This window comes from Bolinopsis microptera, chromosome 4, assembly GCF_026151205.1.
Source record: "Bolinopsis microptera isolate Bmic1 chromosome 4, MBARI_Bmic_1.0, whole genome shotgun sequence".
NCBI lineage: Eukaryota > Metazoa > Ctenophora > Tentaculata > Lobata > Bolinopsidae > Bolinopsis > Bolinopsis microptera.
The window spans coordinates 2,737,669-2,759,678 of record NC_087075.1 but is presented as its reverse complement, the minus strand read 5'-3'; the positions used below and the strand labels follow the sequence as shown (position 1 = coordinate 2,759,678).

At 37.3% G+C, this 22,010-nt stretch overlaps 1 protein-coding gene across 14 annotated transcripts in view; it reads right to left on the bottom strand.

The window, feature by feature from the left end:
* The window catches only part of LOC134814412 (probable E3 ubiquitin-protein ligase HERC1), a 60,223-nt gene extending 38,550 nt beyond the window's left edge, over nt 1-21,673 (bottom strand). For 12 of the 14 annotated variants that reach the window (XM_063822509.1, XM_063822512.1, XM_063822510.1 and 9 more), the window contains exons 1-5: nt 5,137-5,278; nt 2,405-2,574; nt 2,095-2,196; nt 1,642-1,747; nt 1,307-1,407 (exon numbers count right to left, since the gene is read on the bottom strand). In XM_063822509.1, the coding sequence (XP_063678579.1) occupies nt 1,307-1,407; nt 1,642-1,747; nt 2,095-2,196; nt 2,405-2,574; nt 5,137-5,191 (534 nt within the window). In that variant the 5' untranslated portion in view covers nt 5,192-5,278. Of the gene's footprint in view, nt 1-1,306; nt 1,408-1,641; nt 1,748-2,094; nt 2,197-2,404; nt 2,575-5,136; nt 5,350-6,271; nt 6,355-7,119; nt 7,214-11,246; nt 11,414-12,133; nt 12,234-18,642; nt 18,847-18,987; nt 19,142-19,306; nt 19,422-19,556; nt 19,689-20,405; nt 20,436-21,299; nt 21,394-21,563 lie in introns of those variants that run through there. The other 2 variants (XM_063822518.1, XM_063822522.1) reach the window with 2 other exon arrangements.
* Nucleotides 21,674-22,010: the final 337 nt, after the last annotated feature.

Genomic DNA, 22,010 nt, shown 5'->3' with positions numbered 1-22,010 from the left:
CAATTGTAAACCGCTTTTTGGCTCATCGCAAAACTAAAGACTAGAGTACCAACAAACCTTACTTATAAAATCCAAACAAAAACTTATACTAATATTGACACCTGCGGACCTTGCAATAGTGATTCAACAGCATGTACCGATTGTAATTTCGAACTCTGCAACAAAGATGCCATACGATGCTTCCAGAGCATACATGGAGCTGTCAAAGCAACCGAATGCAGAAGGTCAGCTGGACCAAAGCATACAAAATGCCGGAGAACCACATTCAATGATTATTCCGCAAATAAAAAATTGAACTATCATGCTTGTGGTGAATGCAAACACCAAAAAAATGGAGGTGACAAGGGTAAATGCGAGGAATGTGAAGGATCAACAACTGAGGGTTGTAATGCACCAGTGATACAGGGACAAGATTACAAGTGTTACAACTATACTTGGGACGGCCGCTTTACACATCAACGGAGATCCTTTGTAAGCGCCTCCCTGGTTCAGATTCAACAGCAACCTGTAACATGCCCGGGAGCCAGGAAAAAATGGACTACTACACCTTGCCGTTGGCATATCAGCTTCTCTGTAACTTCCTTCCTGATCCATCACCGGACATGAACAACACCATCTGTGGACTGTGACATACCACCTGCGTTCGAGAATAATCGGGAAGGCCACTCCATGCCGTCGGGATGTGGGCCATGTGAAGAGGACAAAAAGAAGAGTGGGACTTGTCAAGATTGCAATGCAGAAGTCTCCGATGACCTCTGCAACAAGTTGTTCTCGACTAAGAAGTAAGAGTGGCCCGGAGTTTAGAATTCAGGTATCAGCTACTCTTCTTCTATTGATCTCTATTGCGTATATTTGCAAATAAACAATGTACAAACTTTTTTTCAGCACCAATCCTTGAATGGGTAACCGGACAAGGTATTGTATACAGTATTGTTTTGTGTAGTATAGAGTTTACTTTAAACTAATTTTATTTAGTCTATATTTGTTTATTTTAATAATTTAATTCTAATTGTATTGTATCTTCTATTGAAAGGGCTAGTAATTATTCAATTTTCCTTGACCCGGCCCTGGTTTGTAAAGAAAATTTCAAGAAAAATATATCTTTACCTGAAGGCTGAAACTTTGTGGGTCACCAGTTTATTGTCAATGATTGTTTTTAGTTATTAGTCTATCATTATTTTATCGTGCAACAAGATGAGAAATAATTGAAAGTGAATAAATGAATGCACCAAGCACCTCCTACATCCTAACGATTTGTTAAACAATAATTATAAAAAAGAATAAAAAATAAAATCTCAATGCGCACCCCTTTGAGTAGGTTGAGAAGCAAACTTAGTTGTCTTCTCAGAAGATCGAGGGAGTTGGGTATCATGTCCAATGTGTCTGTTTTCCCTCTCCACATCGTACCTGAACAGTGGCCAAGTAATTTAAATGAATTGTTTAATCGATTTACTTTAAACCTCCGAATTAGGTACCAAGTGATAATGAAGCTGGTAATTTGTTTGGTTTTCCAAAAACTTCACTGAATTGAAACGTAACAATAACATTATTTCTGTTATATCGATGATTCGACTTGGCAGACCTGGCCAAAATGATAATTAATCTAAAGAGTTCACCAAATAATTGTGTTGGACAACGCACCAGGGAGGTTGAGGGTGTGAATGTAGTTGGGAAGGGGGAGTAGAGAGATAGAAGAGAGAACTAATTGTACCATGTGTAGGACTGTTCGATAGAGCACATAACTAGCCTGCAAGTAATGTGGAAATTACGTATAGTTTAAGTTAACTACGAATTGAGAATTCCTAAATAATATTTTAGCATTGTATTTGTTTGACTTATTAACGTTCTATTCAGTATTTTTCGAATTCGTCTTGGAAAAATACTGAATTTTGCCGCGTTTGGTATATAACCAAAGATAAACATAGTCTTTTACCCGGTACACGGTAATGTTAGAGTTATCTTTGTCCACGTCTCACTAAATAATAGACTGTCCAAATTATTTCTTGCTCATTGACTTGCTAGTAGTAGTACTTGCAGCGTATTGACACACAATTAGTTAAAATTAGTAGGGATAACAGATAAAATGAGGCATACCTGAGGGTATCTAGTACTGATGACTGTTTTAGGCTGGCAGTCTCTGAGTAGTGCTTGAAACACCGAGAGAGAGCTCAGACGATGTAGGCAAAACACATCCGACTGAAAGAAAACAAGAGTTCCATTAATCATCAATTAACATCTATTCTAACTAAAGATACCAAATTATAATTTTAGTAATGGTATATAATAAGGCTATCTCTTGGCTCCTGTGTGTCCTCTTAAATAAAAGTTCAGTCTGGTTTCATCTTTATCGTCCCCAATTATAACACCGCGGACCCAAACGGATGATTCTCCATATTAAAATCACCTGATTGAAGTGGAAAGTGACGAGGTAGAGCGCAACAGTAGCGAGTTTGGGACAGAGAGGGCGAGAGTGAAGGTAAGAAATTACAGCGGACATGACGCGGTGTACTGCTAGCTCCACCTCGTTCTGTGTCTTGATACAAGAACTCTCTATACTTGCCGTGTAGTGACAAACTGGGGAATTGGTTAGTTATATTACAGTATTAGTATAACCATTAAAGATATAAATTCGTTAACGGGAATCAAAATATGAGACCTCCCGGTGTTCAACGTTAGTGTTCACTTTGTAACCAGACATTAGTTTTTACGAAAGCACCCATTGTTTACTTTTTGTTGTGGTTAACCGCCAACCGGTATTAGGTATGAGTATTCGGCGGAATAACACCAGCATGATTTGAGAAGAATAGAGGAGTAAGATAAAGCGCACAATTTCACAATTTCACCATTTCCAGACTCATTGTTTCGCTATTATGGAACCGACGGAGGTTGAAGCTAATTTGTAATTCTTACACAATTGTAAAAATTAAAATATCTGTCCAGTTTTTATTGGTCACGTACAGTCGGAGGGCATCGATGTCATGCACACAGTTCATACTATGATTTTATTGCAGATCACTGTGTTCTTTTCTAGTAGTAGTACTTTTTGTCCATAATGTCTGAGCTGATATGAAAGTGCACAATGTTGGTTACTTCATAAAAATATTTGTCCATAAAATCTGAACTGATTAAAAAAGTCCATAATCTTGTTATTTCAACACTAGGTCTCGCTTGAATGACTTAAATGTACATCTTTGTTGGGTATCCATATATTTTATTATCGAAGCGTGTAATAAATGTAAGAATTTATTTATAGTAAATATATCTAGCAATATCAAATATCCGGCACTTTTGGCATCATTTAACTCATATATTCCCTCGCATACTTAAATTCTGTTAAATTTAGGGGAAATCCGTGATGACACCCTTCCTCGGTTTGTTTAATTATTGAACAAACCGAGGAATTAATATTGAATTTATTTAGAAGCCTGAAATCGTCAGATTTCTCCTTGGCAAGGAATTTACAGAACTTAATAGCTTATTTACCCTTGTCCTGGAAAGTCAGTCTCCAGTTTGTCTCGATTGAATTTTCTAGGTTAAATTTTCAATGTTCGTTTTTAAATTCACAAGGTATGAAAGTGGCAATATTTCCGCCTTGTGTAATCCATTTGAAGCCATTTTGACAAGTATTTTGATAATATAATATATTATGTACTATATAGGGAAATTTTGGAGTAAAGTGCAGACCAAGTCTTGTTGAAGTAGAAGCGTGAGATAATTTCATTGCAGTAACTAATAGCTTAATAGTAATGTCCCAGTCTAGTACAGTTTTAAACATATATTTTGTTAGCTCATATTTCAGTTCGATATTAGTTTTATGAAGCATTTTCTTCCATCTAACATGATGATATTCAGAGGACATAAATGAAATGTTGTGCCTTCAAGTCACGTGATGTGGCCTCAAGTCACGTGATGTGGCCCCAAGTCACGTGATGTGGCCTCAAGTCACGTGACCTGGTCTCAAGTCACGTGACGTGGCCTCAAGTCACGTGATGTGGCCTCAAGTCACGTGATGTGGCCTCAAGTCACGTGATGTGGCCTCAAGTCACGTGATGTGGCCTCAAGTCACGTGATGTGGCCTCAAGTCACGTGATGCGGCCTCAAGTCACGTGATGTGGCCTCAAGTCACGTGATGTGGCCTCAAGTCACGTGACGTGGCCCCAAGTCACGTGATGTGGCCTCAAGTCACATGATGTGGCCTCAAATCAAGACATTCGTTGTTTTGCATTTTAATAACCATGCTGTCTAGTCATTGACTAATGATTCCAGGCTTTTAAACCCTGCACTTCGTTTTTTACTGAAAAAATCATTATTATTGGAGCATTTGAGATAGTTTAAAAATCTGATTCATTATTTCAGTATAACTTCTAGTAGTGCGGTACTAATTTTAAAATTGGGGAATTCTTGATTGGGAGTAAATAATAAAAAGGGTGCCAACAAGGTACTATTGGCTGATGGCCAGCTTTAATATCGGATGCCTGATTTTGACTGATTGCTTACATTAATATAGGCTACCGTTTTACCGTTTTAGTTAACTCAGCAATCATCATGACTTAATGTACATTAGTTTTTTGTCTAGTTTTGGCGTCAACATCGAATTTTTATAGTCAATTTCACTACTCAAATGTTTAAACCGTTTTGCGTCATTAAATTTCTCACCGTGAGAAACAATCATTTTGACAAATTATTTACTGTGTTGGTACCCCCAATACACAAATTGTGTGATCATTGCTTTTAAAAAGAGCATACGTAGCACAGTAATATAATAAACTATGATACCCTTTAAATTATTTCAAGTTTACCATGTCCTGCTTTCGTCACGGCGAAGATAAGACAGTCGAAGCCAGGAAGTTTTGAGCTAGCCCTAATGTTCTGTTAATCTATTGTCAATTTTGCAGTCCTTAATCCGTATTACTATTAGTCAGCCTTATTTGGTTTTTTGGAATAATTTCATTGTTGGCTTTTTCATAACTGTTAGTATCCTTCATTAATCCGTTAATTTATTAATTTACTTAGCTGTGTGAACTATAACGATGTAAAAACAATCACCAATCCTATATGTATATGTGAATATAATCGTGATTCAATTTGCTATCGGAAAACACCGAACGATATGGCGAATATGAGAATAATACGAACCTTTGCTTTTGTTGTTGGTAGCAGCTAGCAGTAGGGCTATCTGTGTGCTGATCATCAAACCACGTGACTCTCACTAACTTGATCACGTGACTCCTCACTAGCTTGATTACTCGGCTTGTCAGGGGACCGGTCACACAGGATATGTCCCTCCTTGACCAAGTCCAGAAGTTTCTCGTAACCTTGTCTACGTGTCATTGCTCGCTTCTGCTGATCCTGAAATGAGTTTTTATAAGTAAAGGTTGAATTGTGAGCCGGATATTTTAACTGGAGGTATACAATATTTTTGCCCCGAACTCGATGATAGTGATATTTTTGAGGGCGATGACTGATGCCTGAAAGCGGGTAAAAAAACCGTCTTATAAATTCACAAAGGTAAAAGCATCAAGTCAGACAATCGACAGTAGGCAGAACATAAAATATGCCTTCACTCGCTCTGGTCTGTCTGGATTTTGTAGTGATTATTATTTTGGTCATTAGTCAGGGGACACTTCAGTAAAATACGTGGGCTTTGAAGTTTACAAATCTCAAGACAGCAGACTTGGAGTGTGACTGCTGTTGACATTCCGTTCCATAGGTTGTCAACTTGTTATTAAAGGGAAATGGGGTCTGCAACAACCACTTGTGTAAGTTTTGTTTCATTTTATTTGAATGCCGTCGGTAATTTAGTTACTTTAGTTACGGAGCAGCTAAAATCGAATTGCTCAAACCTGTCCTCAACCCTTTCCTCAATGATACGGCGTGATCTAAGCATTTATTTCTTTATTAAATAGAATATATAAGTTATTTAAGCAATGTCGTTGATAGAGCAGCTTGGTGAAGAATGCTTGAAGTGATATGATTTTTGAAATAATGATCATGTAGTGCAGCTTTTTGTTCATTAAATTCTCTGTTATTTACAACTTGAATTGTATCTTTATATTATAAAAATTACATCGACTTTCACGGTTCCGCTCGATCGGTTTGCCCTTTTAGCTGTTTATTTTCTGCTAATAAAACGAACTGATCCTTTAATTTTTATCAAAAGTAGATATCCAATTTAAAGTCATTGGATATTTTGGTAATTGGGCATCATATTTAAACAATTCCAAAACATTACAATCAGGTCTAGAATTAAACTTTCAATGTTAAAGTTTACCTTCATTGCCTTGTATAGGCTCTCAGGTTCAATCGTTTTGTTCATCAGGAAGCTCTTAAGACTGATCATCATCTTCTCCATCACTGAAATAGTTTTGAAATAAATATTTCAACCCGCATCGATTCGACTGGTCAGAACCCTGACCTTAGTTCAGTTTATAGAACTTCTCTAGAGAAACAGTTAATGAGGAGTATAACAATCTACGAGCAATAATAGTAGGACCCTGCCTGTTTTTGTTTTTGTGGAGCTTCAACGCAGCAGTAATTATAGAAGATATTTCATGAAGAAGTCACAAAGTCTGTTTCGTGTTTGTTTGAAACCCCTTAGTTCCATTGTAATCAGTAAGATGATGACTGATAAGTCAAATACCGACGATAAGTTTATTAAAGAAGTCAATTAAATGTTCTCGAGTAAATTGAAAATATTCTGCCGTAATTTGGTGCTAACATTATTATTTATTCAATTACAATATAGCTCTGATGTCGGCTGAAAAGAAACTAAAACATTCCCGAAGTGCCCACGAACCGGCAACTGTCCATAAAGTCAAATAAATGTTACCCATTAGTCAAGTTTACAGACTAAGTTATTTAGACTATTAGATTCTATTAATTGAGCTAGATATAAACAGCTGAAGTTAATGTAACTTATATCATTAATTCCCAATTAAAATTAATTATAACTCAATTGTAAGGTATTATTAAGTTATATATATAATATTAAGTTATATATATAATATAAATTATATTATATATATATATATATAAGTTATATATAACTTAATATAATTATATTATATAATAGCGCGGCTCAGCACGTGAGGAAGTTATCATTATCTATTAATTACTAACCTGAGGGAGTAAGAGACTGGGACACAGTCCGTTCTTTGCGTCTGTTCAGTCGTTGCAGTTGTTTCTGTATTTGCAGCAAGTGCTCCGATGTTATCTGAAAACACAGCGGTATTATTCTTTGTATATTATATCATGATTATGAGACAGGGTTACCAGGGTTAAATTCGCACTAAACGTATTATTCGAATTAAATTCGCGTACGATTTTTTTTCTGAAAATTGCCGCACTTTAAAAAAAATACGGGAACAGGAAATCACGTGCCCATATCAAAATGTTCACGAAAGCTGGCTTTGTATGGTGGAATATTGCCAAAACATGTGCTTCCCGCAACACGTGCGTGGTTACTGGTTAGTGACTTGCGTGGGAACTGACCAAGATCGCAAGGGGTTAAATTTAGGTCATACCCGAAAACGTTATGCAATGGAGTAAACTAACTTCTCTTAATATACTTGAAATTACTTTATTTCCTCTACAGTCTAGTTAAGTCTATTTTTCGAGATTTGTAAGTTTGAGATTTGAAGTATAACGTCACAATTCACATATTCAACTAGATTATAGACTCGCGAATGCTGCGCGTACCCACTGCCGCATTTTTACCGAATTTTCTGCGCATTTTTTGGCGAATTTAACAGCCCTAAAAATTAAAACTTGAAGTTGTAAATTTAATTGGCGAATTATTCGCGTACTTTCTGAGAACTCTAAATACGCCGTACTTTTTGACGAAAATTTGGCGAATTTAACAGCCTGGAGGGTTACAAGTGGAATGCAATGAATGGTGACTTGGCAACATTAAAATATATTGACTCTGATACATCGCTTCGTCAATAAAAATAGCTACTGTAGCTTTTATTATTAAATGAGAAGCATTGTTGAAGTAACGGGCGTGACAGACGTGACTTAAGATCGTAGTATAGTGAAAATATCCAGGGTAACTCGTCCTAAATCACGTTCTAGTAAATACACATAAGCTGCTCTCACGTCTGAACCACAACGCCACCATCATTCGTAATTGTATTACAGGATGTCTCTTTTGTTGGGAGGAGGAAAACAGTCGCCTCTATTCATATATTCCTTATAGCTCCTGGAGCTAGCCGGAGCCCGAATTGTTACATTTCCTTCCCAGGAACATTTAAATATAATTGAGAAGTTCAGACAGTATTGTGCCGTGTGCGCTATTACTCATGATCTCTTAGTCTCAATAACTGGTGGTTTAGGAATTGATGTTTAAATTAATATCAAATATACTAAAATTCATGTCTGTTCAGTATATCATTCCCATCATGTGTCTAACAACAACTAGTCTCACCAGTACTATTGATTATTAATTAGTTAATTATCATCAGTAAATGGGTCTTTGTTTGTTGTTCGACACTATCAATTATTAATTTGTTAGTTTGTTGTTCAATGTTCATGCTCGATTAAGTATAATATAAGAGATTTATTTTATTATTAATCTTTAGTATGGTCTCACATACTTATCATAAGTTAGTTAATTAATTAATTAGTTTAATTAGTTAAATATCATAGACATAACCGCTATGATTATTCTAGAAGTATCGAGACAGATGTCTAACTTATTGACGCAAATCAGAATCAACAAATAATTTACTAATGTGTTCGTTTGGTTAGGATTTTTGATGGACAGTCAATTTTAAGTTTTTCAAGTTTAAATAAGCCAACAGCACAAGCCCCCCCCCCCCCCCCATCTCCCCTCCCTCTGGAGCTTTTTGTAATATTATTCATAGCAGGGTCTGCGAGGCCCTTTGTTACACCAATGCATTGTCACCAGCCAGTGATTCTACATTTGAAAGAAGATAAAACATAAAAGCGACTCTTGAACGCGTGGAAGATAATGTTGAATTATATATCATTTGCATAGTTATTGTATCGTTGTACTGGCTACATTACTGCAATGTATTTTAGTATCTGCAAAATATTTTAGTAACTGCAAAGTATTTCAGAAAACAGCAAAGTATTTTAGAAAACTGACATAACGAAGGCGTCCTCGTAAAATACTTTACACACAGGGACGTAGCCATGATTTTTCTTTGAGGGAGGCTGTCGGCGAGCGAAGCGAGCAAGCTGTGGCAGGGGTCTGGGGGCGCAGCCCCCAGCGGGGTCCAGGGGCGGAGCCCCTTGGCGGGGGCTAGGGGGCGCAGCCCCCCGGAAAATTTTTGCGAAACAGGGTGTTTTAGACGACATTTGGCATTAGAGAAATTTGTAGGACAGCAATAAACTGGGATTGAAAAGAATCAAGAACTCACGTAAATTTGGTAACTTCACAACAGCAATCTGCATTCTCCAATCAGAATTTACGACTTACTCAGGCCTCATCGTCTTAAAATTTTTACATTTCCTACGGTCTAGGGGACACTATTGACTATTTATAGAAGTCTTCTAGAATGTTTGCTTGGATTTTATGACAGATATTTACTAATCCACAGTTCAAATCTTTGACTGACTGCAGTCATAAACACAGCCCAGTTACCAGGCGACCATGGGGACTAGGGGGCTTTTTTTTCTGGGGTTCGATTTTTTCCGGGGGGGCCGCCCCCCTAGCCCCCCCCCCTGTCTACGTGCCTGTTTACACATAACACACCACATATTTCGCAGTGTTTGAGTACTGTACACAATTACATGGGGATTACATGATATCAACACAAAGGAGCTCATGTTTGATGTTAACAACATCAAATATCAACCAAAGTCTGTATTATTATTAGTTACAGCCTTTATTTGAGGTCTTCAGTTGTTAAATAAGCTTTGTTGTTGAGTAGCAGTTAACACAGCGTGTTTTGATAATAGTTCTCTGAAATCCTTATTATTTAGGGTTACATTCTACTTGCCGACTACTGGATAAGTTATATTGTGTTTTTACTACCTAGTATACTGTAGTTTAATGTACATATTATTATTCTAAAAGTTCCAGCAGCTACAGGGGGTTCATATTTACAGCAACATGATTATTGATTATACATCAGCATTACTGCAATGACCGGGATATATAATGCTATAGTTCTAACAACCTTAACTAAGCCACCGGTTTACAATCAGTCTGAAGATGTACTTATACTGAATACCTTGTATGCTAAAGACATTATATTATAATATTCTAATTATATTATTAAGCTCCTTCAATCTATAATCAACATAATATCATCTACATGGTATAAGCACTACTAAATGGCACCTTATAATGGTATTCTACCAATGCTATCAGCATACCGTTGGTTAATAATCAAACATATTAATTTTGATCACAAGTAGTATTGATTTGTTACTGTTATTCCTATTTCCTTCAAAGTGGGTCAGCAGTGACAGCACAATAACTGTGTGTTCAGAGTTTGTGGCAGTACAATTTTAATGTTTCTCCCAAAAGAGAGCGTTTCAAATCATCAAATTGAGTGTAAGAATCTTGGTTCCTAGGTTACTAAGAGAGAACTCCAGCTCAGTATAAACTTATAAAGAGGGATACAAGCTATTGAATATTGAGGCAGTAAAGTCATTCCATCATGCCCACAAGTAAAATTCTTTTGTTTACACCTGATGCAAGGCGTCAAGGTGTCATGATGCTCAGTCGTTTACCTCCTTTTGTATATTGTGTACCCAGTACCCACTAGCCAAAACGCCGTTGTTAATACTTTATCAGTAGCTCCGCCCACTTGCTGATACTTTACACGTATCATTTCCGATTGTTCAATTTAACGGCAAGTTTCCATAAACGAAATTTTATTATCGGTGCTGATAATCGCTTATTGGGCGGCTTTTTAAAAAAAAGCGCCGAAAAAGCGCCCAATAAGCGATTATCAGCGCCGATAATAAAATTTCGTTTATGAAAACTTGCCAATTTAACACCAATAGCTTAAAAGTTTTCTATAATTCTTAAGAAAATTTCGAACTATAATTAATTTGGTCGAGTCTCCCTCCAACTTGCAGTTGAGAATAACTTGCAGCTGAGAATAAATCTTAACAAATTAGAAGACGCATTTCTGTTCGTGTGATGTCACTAATTTTCGATGACGTCTATTATTGCCGTCACTTCGTTATGAAATCATGTTTTACGAACCTATCAAATACAAGCTTTGCTTTAACAATAAACTTTCATGGGCTGGTGATTGAAGACGTACCTTTTTGGAAGATTTGCTGTAAGTCTTGATAAGTTGGTGATCAGAAAAGTGTCGTCTACTATCGTCACTACTACTCTCGTCCTCACTACTGGACCCCATCAGCACGTGCGGTTCTGAGAGCGCGCGCAGCGGCGGGTCACGTGTCATGTTGTCTCCTATCAGAGTCACTGTGTGGAGGGGATTTATTAAAAGTTGTCTCAGAGTTTATATTAATAGCTCACTGGAGATAAAGATAGTGAATATTATCTCACGTATCTACATTGTTATTTATCTTATCTCTCCGTAAACTCATGAAAAATTAACCTTGAACAAGGGGTCATGTAATTGCGGGCACATTTACAGCTGTGCAGTACCGTGTTTACTGTACTGCACACCGTTAGTACCGTGGTTAGTCTCCCATCAGATTTTACAGACGGGGGGCAATGATTTATTCGAGTTTATTTCATACGTTATAATTGCTGTACTCTGTAAAGTTTGATCAGTATTTAATAAAACATAAGAGCATCAGACAGCTGGCAGTCTATTTTAGGTATTTCACAGAACAGTTCCTATTATACAATATACTATATCATAATTATTGAATCACTTAGTGAACATATTTAATCATATATAATTATAGAGGCTATATATTGTCTCCTATATATTGTCTCCTATATATTGTCTCCTATATATTGTCTCCTATATATTGTCTCCTATATATTGTCTCCTATCAGAGGGTGTAGAGGAGTTATTTAGATTTAAAGTAGCTCACTGGAGTTAGAGGTAGTAGATATTATTTCTAATCTACATTTTCATTTATCTTATCTCCGGAAACTATCATAATTATTTAATCACTTATTTTAGTGAACATAGAAGCTATATTATTATTATTAGAACAGCTGACTCACTCTTGGGAGGGTAGTCAGGGGGAGTCTCTGCTTCATCCTCAATCCCGGCTTGTACCGTGAAGGTCAGGAAATCACATCTTTTCATCAGCTCCTGACACATCTGAAGACAGAGTGGGGTCACGTGATCGTCTTTTATTATGATTTATGTAAATAATCATGGGAATTTATTTTATGATTGTTTCCAAAATTATAATGTACTTTCCAGTCACTCATAGTCTTACACTTCTAGGGGGAATATGAAAGTTTAGTTGTAAAAATGGCATTTTTGAAACATTCGTGATTGCAAATTGCGCGTGCGATACGACTATTCATCAGCGCTGACCTTATTAAACTTTGGCTCTTTTAAAAGCTTCTTTTAGATCCCACTCCCTTCGTTCAGAAACAAAATACAAAAAACTATAAAATCAATTTCCACCATATTATATCAATACCGCCAGCCCGGCCTCAACCAAAATCATTTATTCTTTTTGAAGTCTAACTACGTAAGTCGTAAGTTGATGATTAGATAGTAAGACGATTATTGCAGTCCAACAATCTTAGCTCAATAATAAGATCATCTTAGATCATATTAGACCTAACCCAGGAACTTCATAACTACCGCGACCGTGGTTTTGGTTATTTTCTCTTTGGTCGATTTATTACCGTCCACTTAGACCTCATTAACGACTTCACTAAAATTTCAAAATATTTGATCATTTTCGTTGGATTCTCTTGTACTTGTTTTAATTGGTTCAATTATAAACTGGTTAAGGTCAAATAAACAAGAATATAATGCGGACATTTTAAATCTTTGGTCTACCAATAAAAATGTAATTTGAGTTTATTGTTATACAGTTATACAGGGGTTTAAATACATTCTGTTGAGTTGGTAACTTTATAAAATTAACAAATACAGTATCGCTTTCTAAATTTATTTTAGTAACTTTTCTTAGTTATTGAGTGATGTCCATGAAGAGAATGCATGCTTCTTTGAATGATGTGAGTCATAAACTGTCCTATCACTGACGGAAACCGGACACGAGGGCGGAGGACACAATAGCGGAGGACACGAGGGCGTAGGACATAAGAGCGGTACTTTCTGTACCGCCCTTATGTCCTACGGGGTGGACACGAGGGCGTGTCCACGCTGAGTAGTACTCAGGGTGGACACGAGGGCGAATCACATGAATCACTTTAACACGGACAAACGGGTTTTTTGATGTTCTCAACAGTCTGGTTGAGGTAAAGCTTAGCTCGAACAATTGGATCTACTCACGTGTAAATTTGAAACGAAACATAGTGATGTGACCCAATAATCACCCAGATTTAAACGAGCCAAAAATTGAGAGATTTTCCTTAAATATCTCAGTCAACTCAGCAGCAGATTTGGCAACGTGCTTAGACCAATCAAACACTGCCTAGATGTTCATGTGACAAACTTGGCCTTCAAAATATCGCAGTCGCTGACGCTACGGTTACCCGGGTTTAGATCAGGGGTAAAAACGGGTATTTACTTTGGGTAGACGAATTTCACTGAGGTCAGAGGTGTGTTCACTCAATTTCAAACCATCATTTAGGACGGTTTTTGTTCCGCCTTCGTGTCCATACTAAAATGAATCATGTGATTCGCCCTCGTGTCCATTCTTTTAGCTTTTTTAGGAAAGTAACACCCTTTTGTCCTACGCCCTCGTGTCCTCCGTTCTTACGTCTACGCCCTAGTGTCCTATACCCATCACTGAGTACTACTGACATTGTGCAGTGCTTATCTGAATTCCAACAGAAGGTGTTTTTATATCCAATCATGCCATGTTGATTGATTCACGAGACATCTAAATCTATATCAATCACACTTGAATGTCGCTTGGTGAATCAGGAATTAATAAGTAGTCATTGTTCATTTTGTAAAGAGGCGTTGTTGTTTATACTTCGGTACTACAGGTTTTGACCGTGGAAGTAAGAAGTAATCATGTCTTGTCTGGAATAATCACAAATTTTTCAAATTTTTAGCATTTAGGCGTCTTGGATTAAAACTAAGAAGCCACACAATCGAGCAGTGGAGTCAATTCATTTAATTCATTTAATTCATTCTATGACCGAGAAAGTTCCACTGTAAAAGTATTTGGTACAGACTACCCATATTACTTTAAAGTTTTAGGAAGGGGCTTGGTCACCAGATGTTTTGAGACGATAATTACAATAACATAAACCCGCCACGCAAAGGGTTTATATAACAGATCATCCCGCGCTAGCACACGAGTGCGCGCAGCGCACGAGTTTTGTGTTAATATGTAATCCCGAAGCGCCAGCTGAGGGATTACATTTATTTAGCCCTGAGCGTGAAGTGTTTATGGATTATAATTATCTCCGGCGATTTCGACAAGGGATTTATACTTTAGAAGAGTCGTTGAACAGGAATTTGGTCAAAGTCATTGAAGTCACGAGCAAATCTGGATGACTGAAGCCAAGAATTAAATTTGTTTAGAGCCCAGTTGTTGACTCTAACTGTACTGTCCGGAACACGATTGGAAAGCAGTTCATCAATCTGAATGTCAAACCGATCTGTCATAGTGGAGCAATAGCTTGAACGTTAGCAGGAACAAGAGCTGGAAGGAGAGCAAGCAAAACAATACTATTTTTAGGGCACGGACAACTACAAGGGTAGCTGGCTAGTCGCCAACTTCTCACGCCACGCGTTGGAGAAATTCCAAGAATTAGCTGCTTTGGCAACGTTCTCAGGAATTTGCGTGTAAAAGAAGTGGACGGTTACGATGTTTCATATCACGTGGTGCGCTTTCGTGTCACGTGGTATAGACTCGGCGTATGCTATTGGTGGCACGTGGTACGCACGTGACGCGCCCACGTGATCGCGCGTCTAACTGTTCTACTATTATCGAGTTCTAATCAGCAGTATCATTGATTATTGTAAGTCGGAGAATTGAATGATAAACATCAGTTACGACTAAAAAGCGGGCCGGGTTTATACAAATTTCCGGGGCGGGATGATATCACCTTGAGATGTTTATCTAACAGCGGGCCGGGCTGAGTGATAATATGATCCCGCGTCGAAATCCCGGAGATATTTATATTATTTTGACTTTAATGACTCTCTACTGTTTGATTATAGAAATACTTTCTATAGTCGTTAACCTGCATCAAAATTGAAGCGCATTTAGTCGCCAGATGCCTCTACTGTTTGGCCACTATCGGCTATTTGTTGATACCAATTCAACGCAGTTTCTCGTCATCAAAATTGTAGGCTAACGATTCGATTTACTAAATATTGAAAATTTGCACTTGGCCATTCTCGAACCGCCCCATCAATTGCCTGATAAAATCCTAATGGTCGGACATTACTTCAGATCTGAACATATAGCATAGTTTGTCAGTCGAATTAAATTTGATCTACTGCAGCGTCACATATTTTAAACATATCTATATTTTTGGCGGCCATTGCTAATTGGGATGCTACCACAGCTTAGTCAACCGCCATGTTATTAGCATAGAATTCAAATAGTTCAATGTGTTTTAACGTTAAGTTTAATCAAACGCATACCATTTACTAACCACTTTATTGACCATTTCAAAACACTGCTTGACAAATTTTGGAAAAAAAAAACAATTGTCGTCGGTGCAGATTGTTTTTATAATTCTTTCCTGTTCAAAATCACTATCCATGAAGACTTAAGCACGGCCACCTGAATTCTTTGATTCTGCCAACAACAAATTGTTTGCATGTAGTAATGTAATCCCAGTGTCAATACAGACTGCTGTTCGGCATGCTTATTACAGTGCTATCTGTTGCCTCCATTTTGTTTGGGATTAACTCTGACGGTCTATGAAAGGATAAGTATAAGCCTATTGTCTGATTAGTTGCATGTCTATTTCACACTTACCTTATGGCCAATAAATTTGGTTCACAATAAATTTGGTTACCATAATTTATGTTACCATAATTTGACTAAAAGTTTGACTAAATTTAGGGTAGACTAAATTTGTCGTTCTTAAGGTATTCATTTCTTTAGAAGGTTAGAGTTAAACTTGGAGGGGGATTATCTAAAACATATAAGTGATACGAATAGTTTGTTTTTTGCAGTTAAACTGTTTAGAGTTAGAGTCTAGACTGTTTTGCTTAGTTGATGGCGCTTTTGTTTGTATTTTAAGTCATTTGCTTCAAAAGACAGGATGGCTGAGTAGTTCTACTGGTTTAAGTGATCTTTCTACTGTTCATTGTTTAAAATCTACAATAGTTTCTGGCAACGCAACTTTTTAGCATTCTAAACAATAAAATATTTTTAATCTAATCAGGAAACAGATTATAGATGGACAATAAGCAATACCATCATCTTTTGAATACTATAATTGAGTCTGATAAATGTTCATTAGATCCGGCCCTTCACTGTCACACTTTGTTATTGTCTGGTTCTAATATACCGTTACAATAATATAATGACTTTAATATACTAGCAGGAAAACGTCTAACCCTATAGTGGTGTCAAAACTCAAGAGACTAAAATGATTATTTCCTATTTAATTCGCGTTTTTTATATCACTTGGGAGTCCAAATTTTGGGCACTAAAATTATTATTCCTTGGTCAATTTTTTATTTATTAGGCATTTGACCCAGACAACAAAAGTTTCAGTTTTATATCTTTTACGGTTTTTGCGGAACATTCTTTTTAAAAAGTTGATGCCGTGGTGTCAGTAAAATGGTACGAATATATATAAAACATATATAAATATCGTCTCGCTTTATATCTAGTAAGATAAACAACAATTCCTCCCAATATAACCAGTTCCACTAACATAACAGAGAGATGACAACGACTGCTGCACCTATTGAGTCTGTTGCTGCCGCTATAGTAAAACCTATCTGCAATGCCCTAGTAGCCATCCTTGGAACATTCACGAACACGCTATCCCTCAGCTACTTCATATCTAATCCTGAAAAGAGAGACCTGGATTTCCTTCTCATGCTTCTTAATGGATTTGATATTGTGGTATGTATCTCTGCGTTCTTGGTAGGTGCTTTCTATCAGATAGATCTTAACTTCTTCAATTATGAGAACTTACCTTTAAGGTATGCAATGAACACCTCACTCGATCTGTTTACGGCTTCTATCCAATGCACTGGCTTCGCTACGTGTATTCTTAGTTCAACAAGGCTCATTCTCTTTTGGAATCCGTTCTTACATATCAACAGATTAGCTATAAAAATAGCTGTGGGGATCTATGTTGCCTTTATGATCATAACAACAGTGATCATTAATATCCTTGGTTACAGTGTTTACAAGGGTGATCGCGGAAAATTGCTGATGGTAGCATGGTGGGCTCAAGTCCTTGACTCCGCAAATCTTGTCCTGCTTCTGGTTCTCGTCTTTCTCTGCAGTCTGGTCACCCTCATACTTTTAGCAAAGAAGAATCACGCGACTACTCCTGGAGACACGGCTTTCCGGGATGCAGCTACCACAGTCTTTATCCTCTCGGTTCTTTTCTGTGTCCTCAACTCTCTGTACGTCATTGTACCCCTAATGTGCATCATTACTCCTGAGAGGTTCATGTCATGTGACGTAGATACCACCCGTGATTGGTTGATGACGTGGATAGCACTGCCGCTCAACTCAGCACTGAATCCCATCATCTACTTCTCCAGATCAGGGAACATGAGGCTTTACTTAAGGAAGACTATGGGGAAGATTGCGAGTCAATTTGGAGCCAGGAGCGGATACACTAGTGGAGAAACAGAACACACCCTCATGCTAAACTCAACACCTGCTGGCAGCTGTCACCCGACTCCAACACCATCCCATATGGAAATGCAAAAACTTTAATCGGTATAGTTTGACATGATGAAGAAAAATAAGTTCGTAATTCAGGAATTTGTCGAGTGATAATCTACTGTGATTGTGATGATGTGTGCAAAACCTTGAACAGCACCTGATCAGTTGAAACGCTTTAATCATACTGCGATTCATAATTGAGTTAGACTAAATGAATGGCTAAACAAGTTTTCAAGAAGTGGCCAGTTTAAGTTTTATCTTCGTTTAAAGATATATTATAAGCATCTCTGCATCTTATCCAATTAGCAAATTTTCGCCTTTTGTGTTCAACATTTTTATTTAACGCTCATTTAACTAAATTATCAATTTATGACTTATTTAATCGTATCTAAAAATTGGTGGGAGATAATTTGCACCCAAACCAGTTAGTATGAAGTTTCGATAAGTATTTGATTTTGTATTTGCTGAAACGCTGAATAGCACTTGATCTCCTATATACTACTTTGATATATTGTTTTTCTAAAAATCTCTCATTTAAAAAAGATTCGTGGCTGAGATATGCTACGGCCGTATTCAACTATTCAAGATTTCTTGTAATTGAAAGTTTGAATGTCAACTTTGAACCATGTCAGTAATGTTTTAATCAAACTGTCTGGCACAGTATAATACAAATTTCGCTTTTGTTAAGTCAGTTCTTAACCCTCCTCCACAACAATTCCCCCACCACCCTGCTAATAAAACAGAATAACTCACATAGCTGTAATGGTTGTGATCCACCTCAGCAGTGTCCTCCGGAGCAGGTTCCTCCCCCGTCTTACTGGGTCGGGACTGGAAGTAGTGGAGAGTGGGCTGTATTAGGTCTGTCAGGGAGGTGGAGGTAGCGGCAGCTGTGGTGGTGGTTGTGGTAGAGGTTGTGGTAGAGGTTGTGGTAGCTGTCATTGGGGCGGCGGCTGGTCTCTGGTACATTTAAACATGGGGTTATAATTTGAAATGGCTGTTATTGTGTCACAGTTTCAAAAGTCGAATATGGGTTACAAAAAATTCCGGTTCACAGTTAAACTAAATTCCCAGCTACTGTGAAAACTGTTTAAATCTAACCGTGGAGGTAGCCCATCTCCCTCTCTTAGCGTCAGGTGGTTTAGTTTCACTCTCAGATGTCTTCCTCCGCTGTACGTCACGTGACTGTACTAAAGTCTGTCTTAGTGAGAATATTGCCTCGTAAATCTCAATCAACTCGCTACATGGCGTGTCTCTGAAAGAAGTGGTCCAGTGTTAATGAGGTTTTCAGTTTGCATTATTTTTTGTGTAATACTTAATTTCAAGAATTTAATTTTAGTTTCACGTGGACATTTCATTAACTTATTCATGTAATTAGAAAAATAATTCAAGCAACGCAAACCAAATAAGAAAATATTACCTCTCGTGAGTATTAAAAGCGACAGCAAGAAGACCACAGTGTTTGATGAAACAGGCTAATAACCGCTGGGTAACGGCTGCTAGTTGAGGACAACTGTCTTCAAACGTCTCAAACTCTGATGTTTTAACAAGTTACAACATGATACCTCGTGATACGACAAATTCAAGTAAAGCACAGTAGCGTCAGCAAATTTTGTTATTGAACCTCAAATACGATTTTAAATGTTCGCCGAAAAACGATTGAGACGCACCGTTGTTGACAGCGTGATTCATCATGGAGTGGAAGATATGCTCAGTCCCTGACTTAGCCCTGCTTATGTCCCAGAGAAGGCGATACCGGGGAGGGTTGTATTTATCAGACAGCAGGTCTGCTTGGGAGTTCTCTGTAATTAGTAATTAGTAATTAGTAATTTAGTAATTAGTGCATGATAATTAACGTGGAGAAGTGGTTCAATAATAAAGGGACGCTCAAAGAGAGTAAAACAAGAGTTACAAAATGTTCGTTATGGCCTTATTCGTAAACGCAATATATTGCTATGGTTTCATAACTTTAAGAGTTTTTTGAGTTTTTGATCGGTTATCAACTGGTATAGGTATTGGTACTGGTACGTGCTATTTAAATGTTATCGTTTAGGTAGCTGATAAGTGGGCTGGTATTTCATTTTTTCATTGGCTTGATGCTTCTTTTAGGTGGTACTGATGATTTTTTCATTTGCCTTTCTAACAACTCTTTTTATATTTAAGAATACAGTTGAAACTCTACAGTCTACATATATTATTAATTACGTGAATCGATACATATTTTTCAAGAGAAGCAGCACAAATCAAGCATGCAAGAGGGACACAAATCGATCAAGAACGAGAAGAATTATCAAAATGAAGACCATTCTAAAGATTAGCATAATCAATACAGTGAAACAGGGTGAACTAAAACTATCCTCACCTAATCAAGTTGCACAGGAGGAGTTTTTAGCCAATTTTTAGATGTGACACTAAATCACGATCACGTGCTCGGCTCACGTGGTCACGTGGTGCAACCCAATTAGGAGATAAGTTCTAGCTCACCAAGTGTAATGAGAACTATTACACATCCAACCTACCTATAGACAAAGAAGCCAGTTCAGGTGGTACTGAAATTTTGCAATGTTCAATATTTATGAATTTTAAAAGTTTTCCAAATTTGTGGGATTCGGACTTCGTTGGAAGAACGGGCTTGTTATACGGGAGTTCAGTCTGTAGTTTCTCACATCACTTTGAAAATTATCTCACTTAGCTGAGACTGACTACTTACCTACCGTGCTTCTTTAAAACAAGTTTTAGATTTTTAAGTTATTTTATGTTAAGGTTATCATCTCAAAGAAGTTCCGTTTATTATTTTTCGTAATGTGGGATGATGCGATAGTGCTTTAACAATATCAAAGAATTACAGGTTATGATATGAAGATCCCACATGGTATTATATGCTGTGTGCGCCTAGGTTAAATTTCATGCTTCCTGAAATCTTAGAAACATTGAGAATAAGTGTGCCTTAAAAGTAATTTTGAAATTCGTCTTTTTGCAATTGGTGTATATTAACAAAACCTTTATAATACTAGCTGTGTACCTTACTCAATATGTATTTACTTTGTCAATACAATAAGCTTCCACATTCAGTTATTATAGCACGTGCTAAGAAAAGTGGGCACGTGCTAGGAAAATTGGGCACGTGCTAAGAAAATTGGGCACGTGCTATGAAAATTGGGCACGTGCTAGGAAAATTAGGAACTGCTTCACAACTCACTCAATGGTAGCGTTATTTTGAACTTATTCATAAAACTTTCAATAGAGGCTGACAGGTCTTTTATGTCTTTAACTAAACGATGGAACGTGAAATCAAAAAGGTAAAGAATGACTTAATGAATAGTAAGAAAATCGATTTTCATCTACCCCATCATGGAAGAAACTGCGACAGTAATTAGTTAATCACCCAATTAAATAACAAGGTAATTACATACCAGAATGAAGGAATGCCTCTTCGAGACCGTGGTTCAGAATGTGAGATTGTAGAATTTCAGAATATTTCTTTTCCTCCTCAGTCGTCTCTCCGCCCTGTACAAATAAGTGTGAAAAAAGTGAATTGAGGAGAAAGGAGGATGCAAAGTTGCTAATTTAGATTAATTTTCTAATTTTCGAGCATAGCATAGATCTGGCAAATACTTTGTCGAAGATCCAACTTAAAGTTAAACACACTGTGATCAGACTCCCAACCCTTCACTAACCTCTACCATACCAGATATAAGGAGTCCCACCAGGTAGCCTGTAGCACGTGACACGTCCAGTAACCACCTCCACGGACCACCGTGGTGTGATCGGTTCTCTTGTTGAGGTCCTGCGGAGTGTTACGTCATCAGAATGGTGTGACGTCATCAGAATGGTGTGACGTCATCAGAAAGATGTGACGTCAGCTTGATATTATCTGCTGGCTGTCTTGCTGATTTAAACTAAAATCAGTAGATAATCTTATTGGTTCTATTGACCAATAGTTTGAAATTGAACAGTTTCAAATTCTGAAAACGTAGTTGGAGAGTCCGGGAAAAGAATGTAAAACTAACAAAAGTTTAAAAAGTTAATCTTCGAAATCATGCGTCCAACAGACATGCAGTGCGTAAAAACTCAATTTATATTGAGATAAGGATATATATAAACTAGTCCTATATCCGCCTATA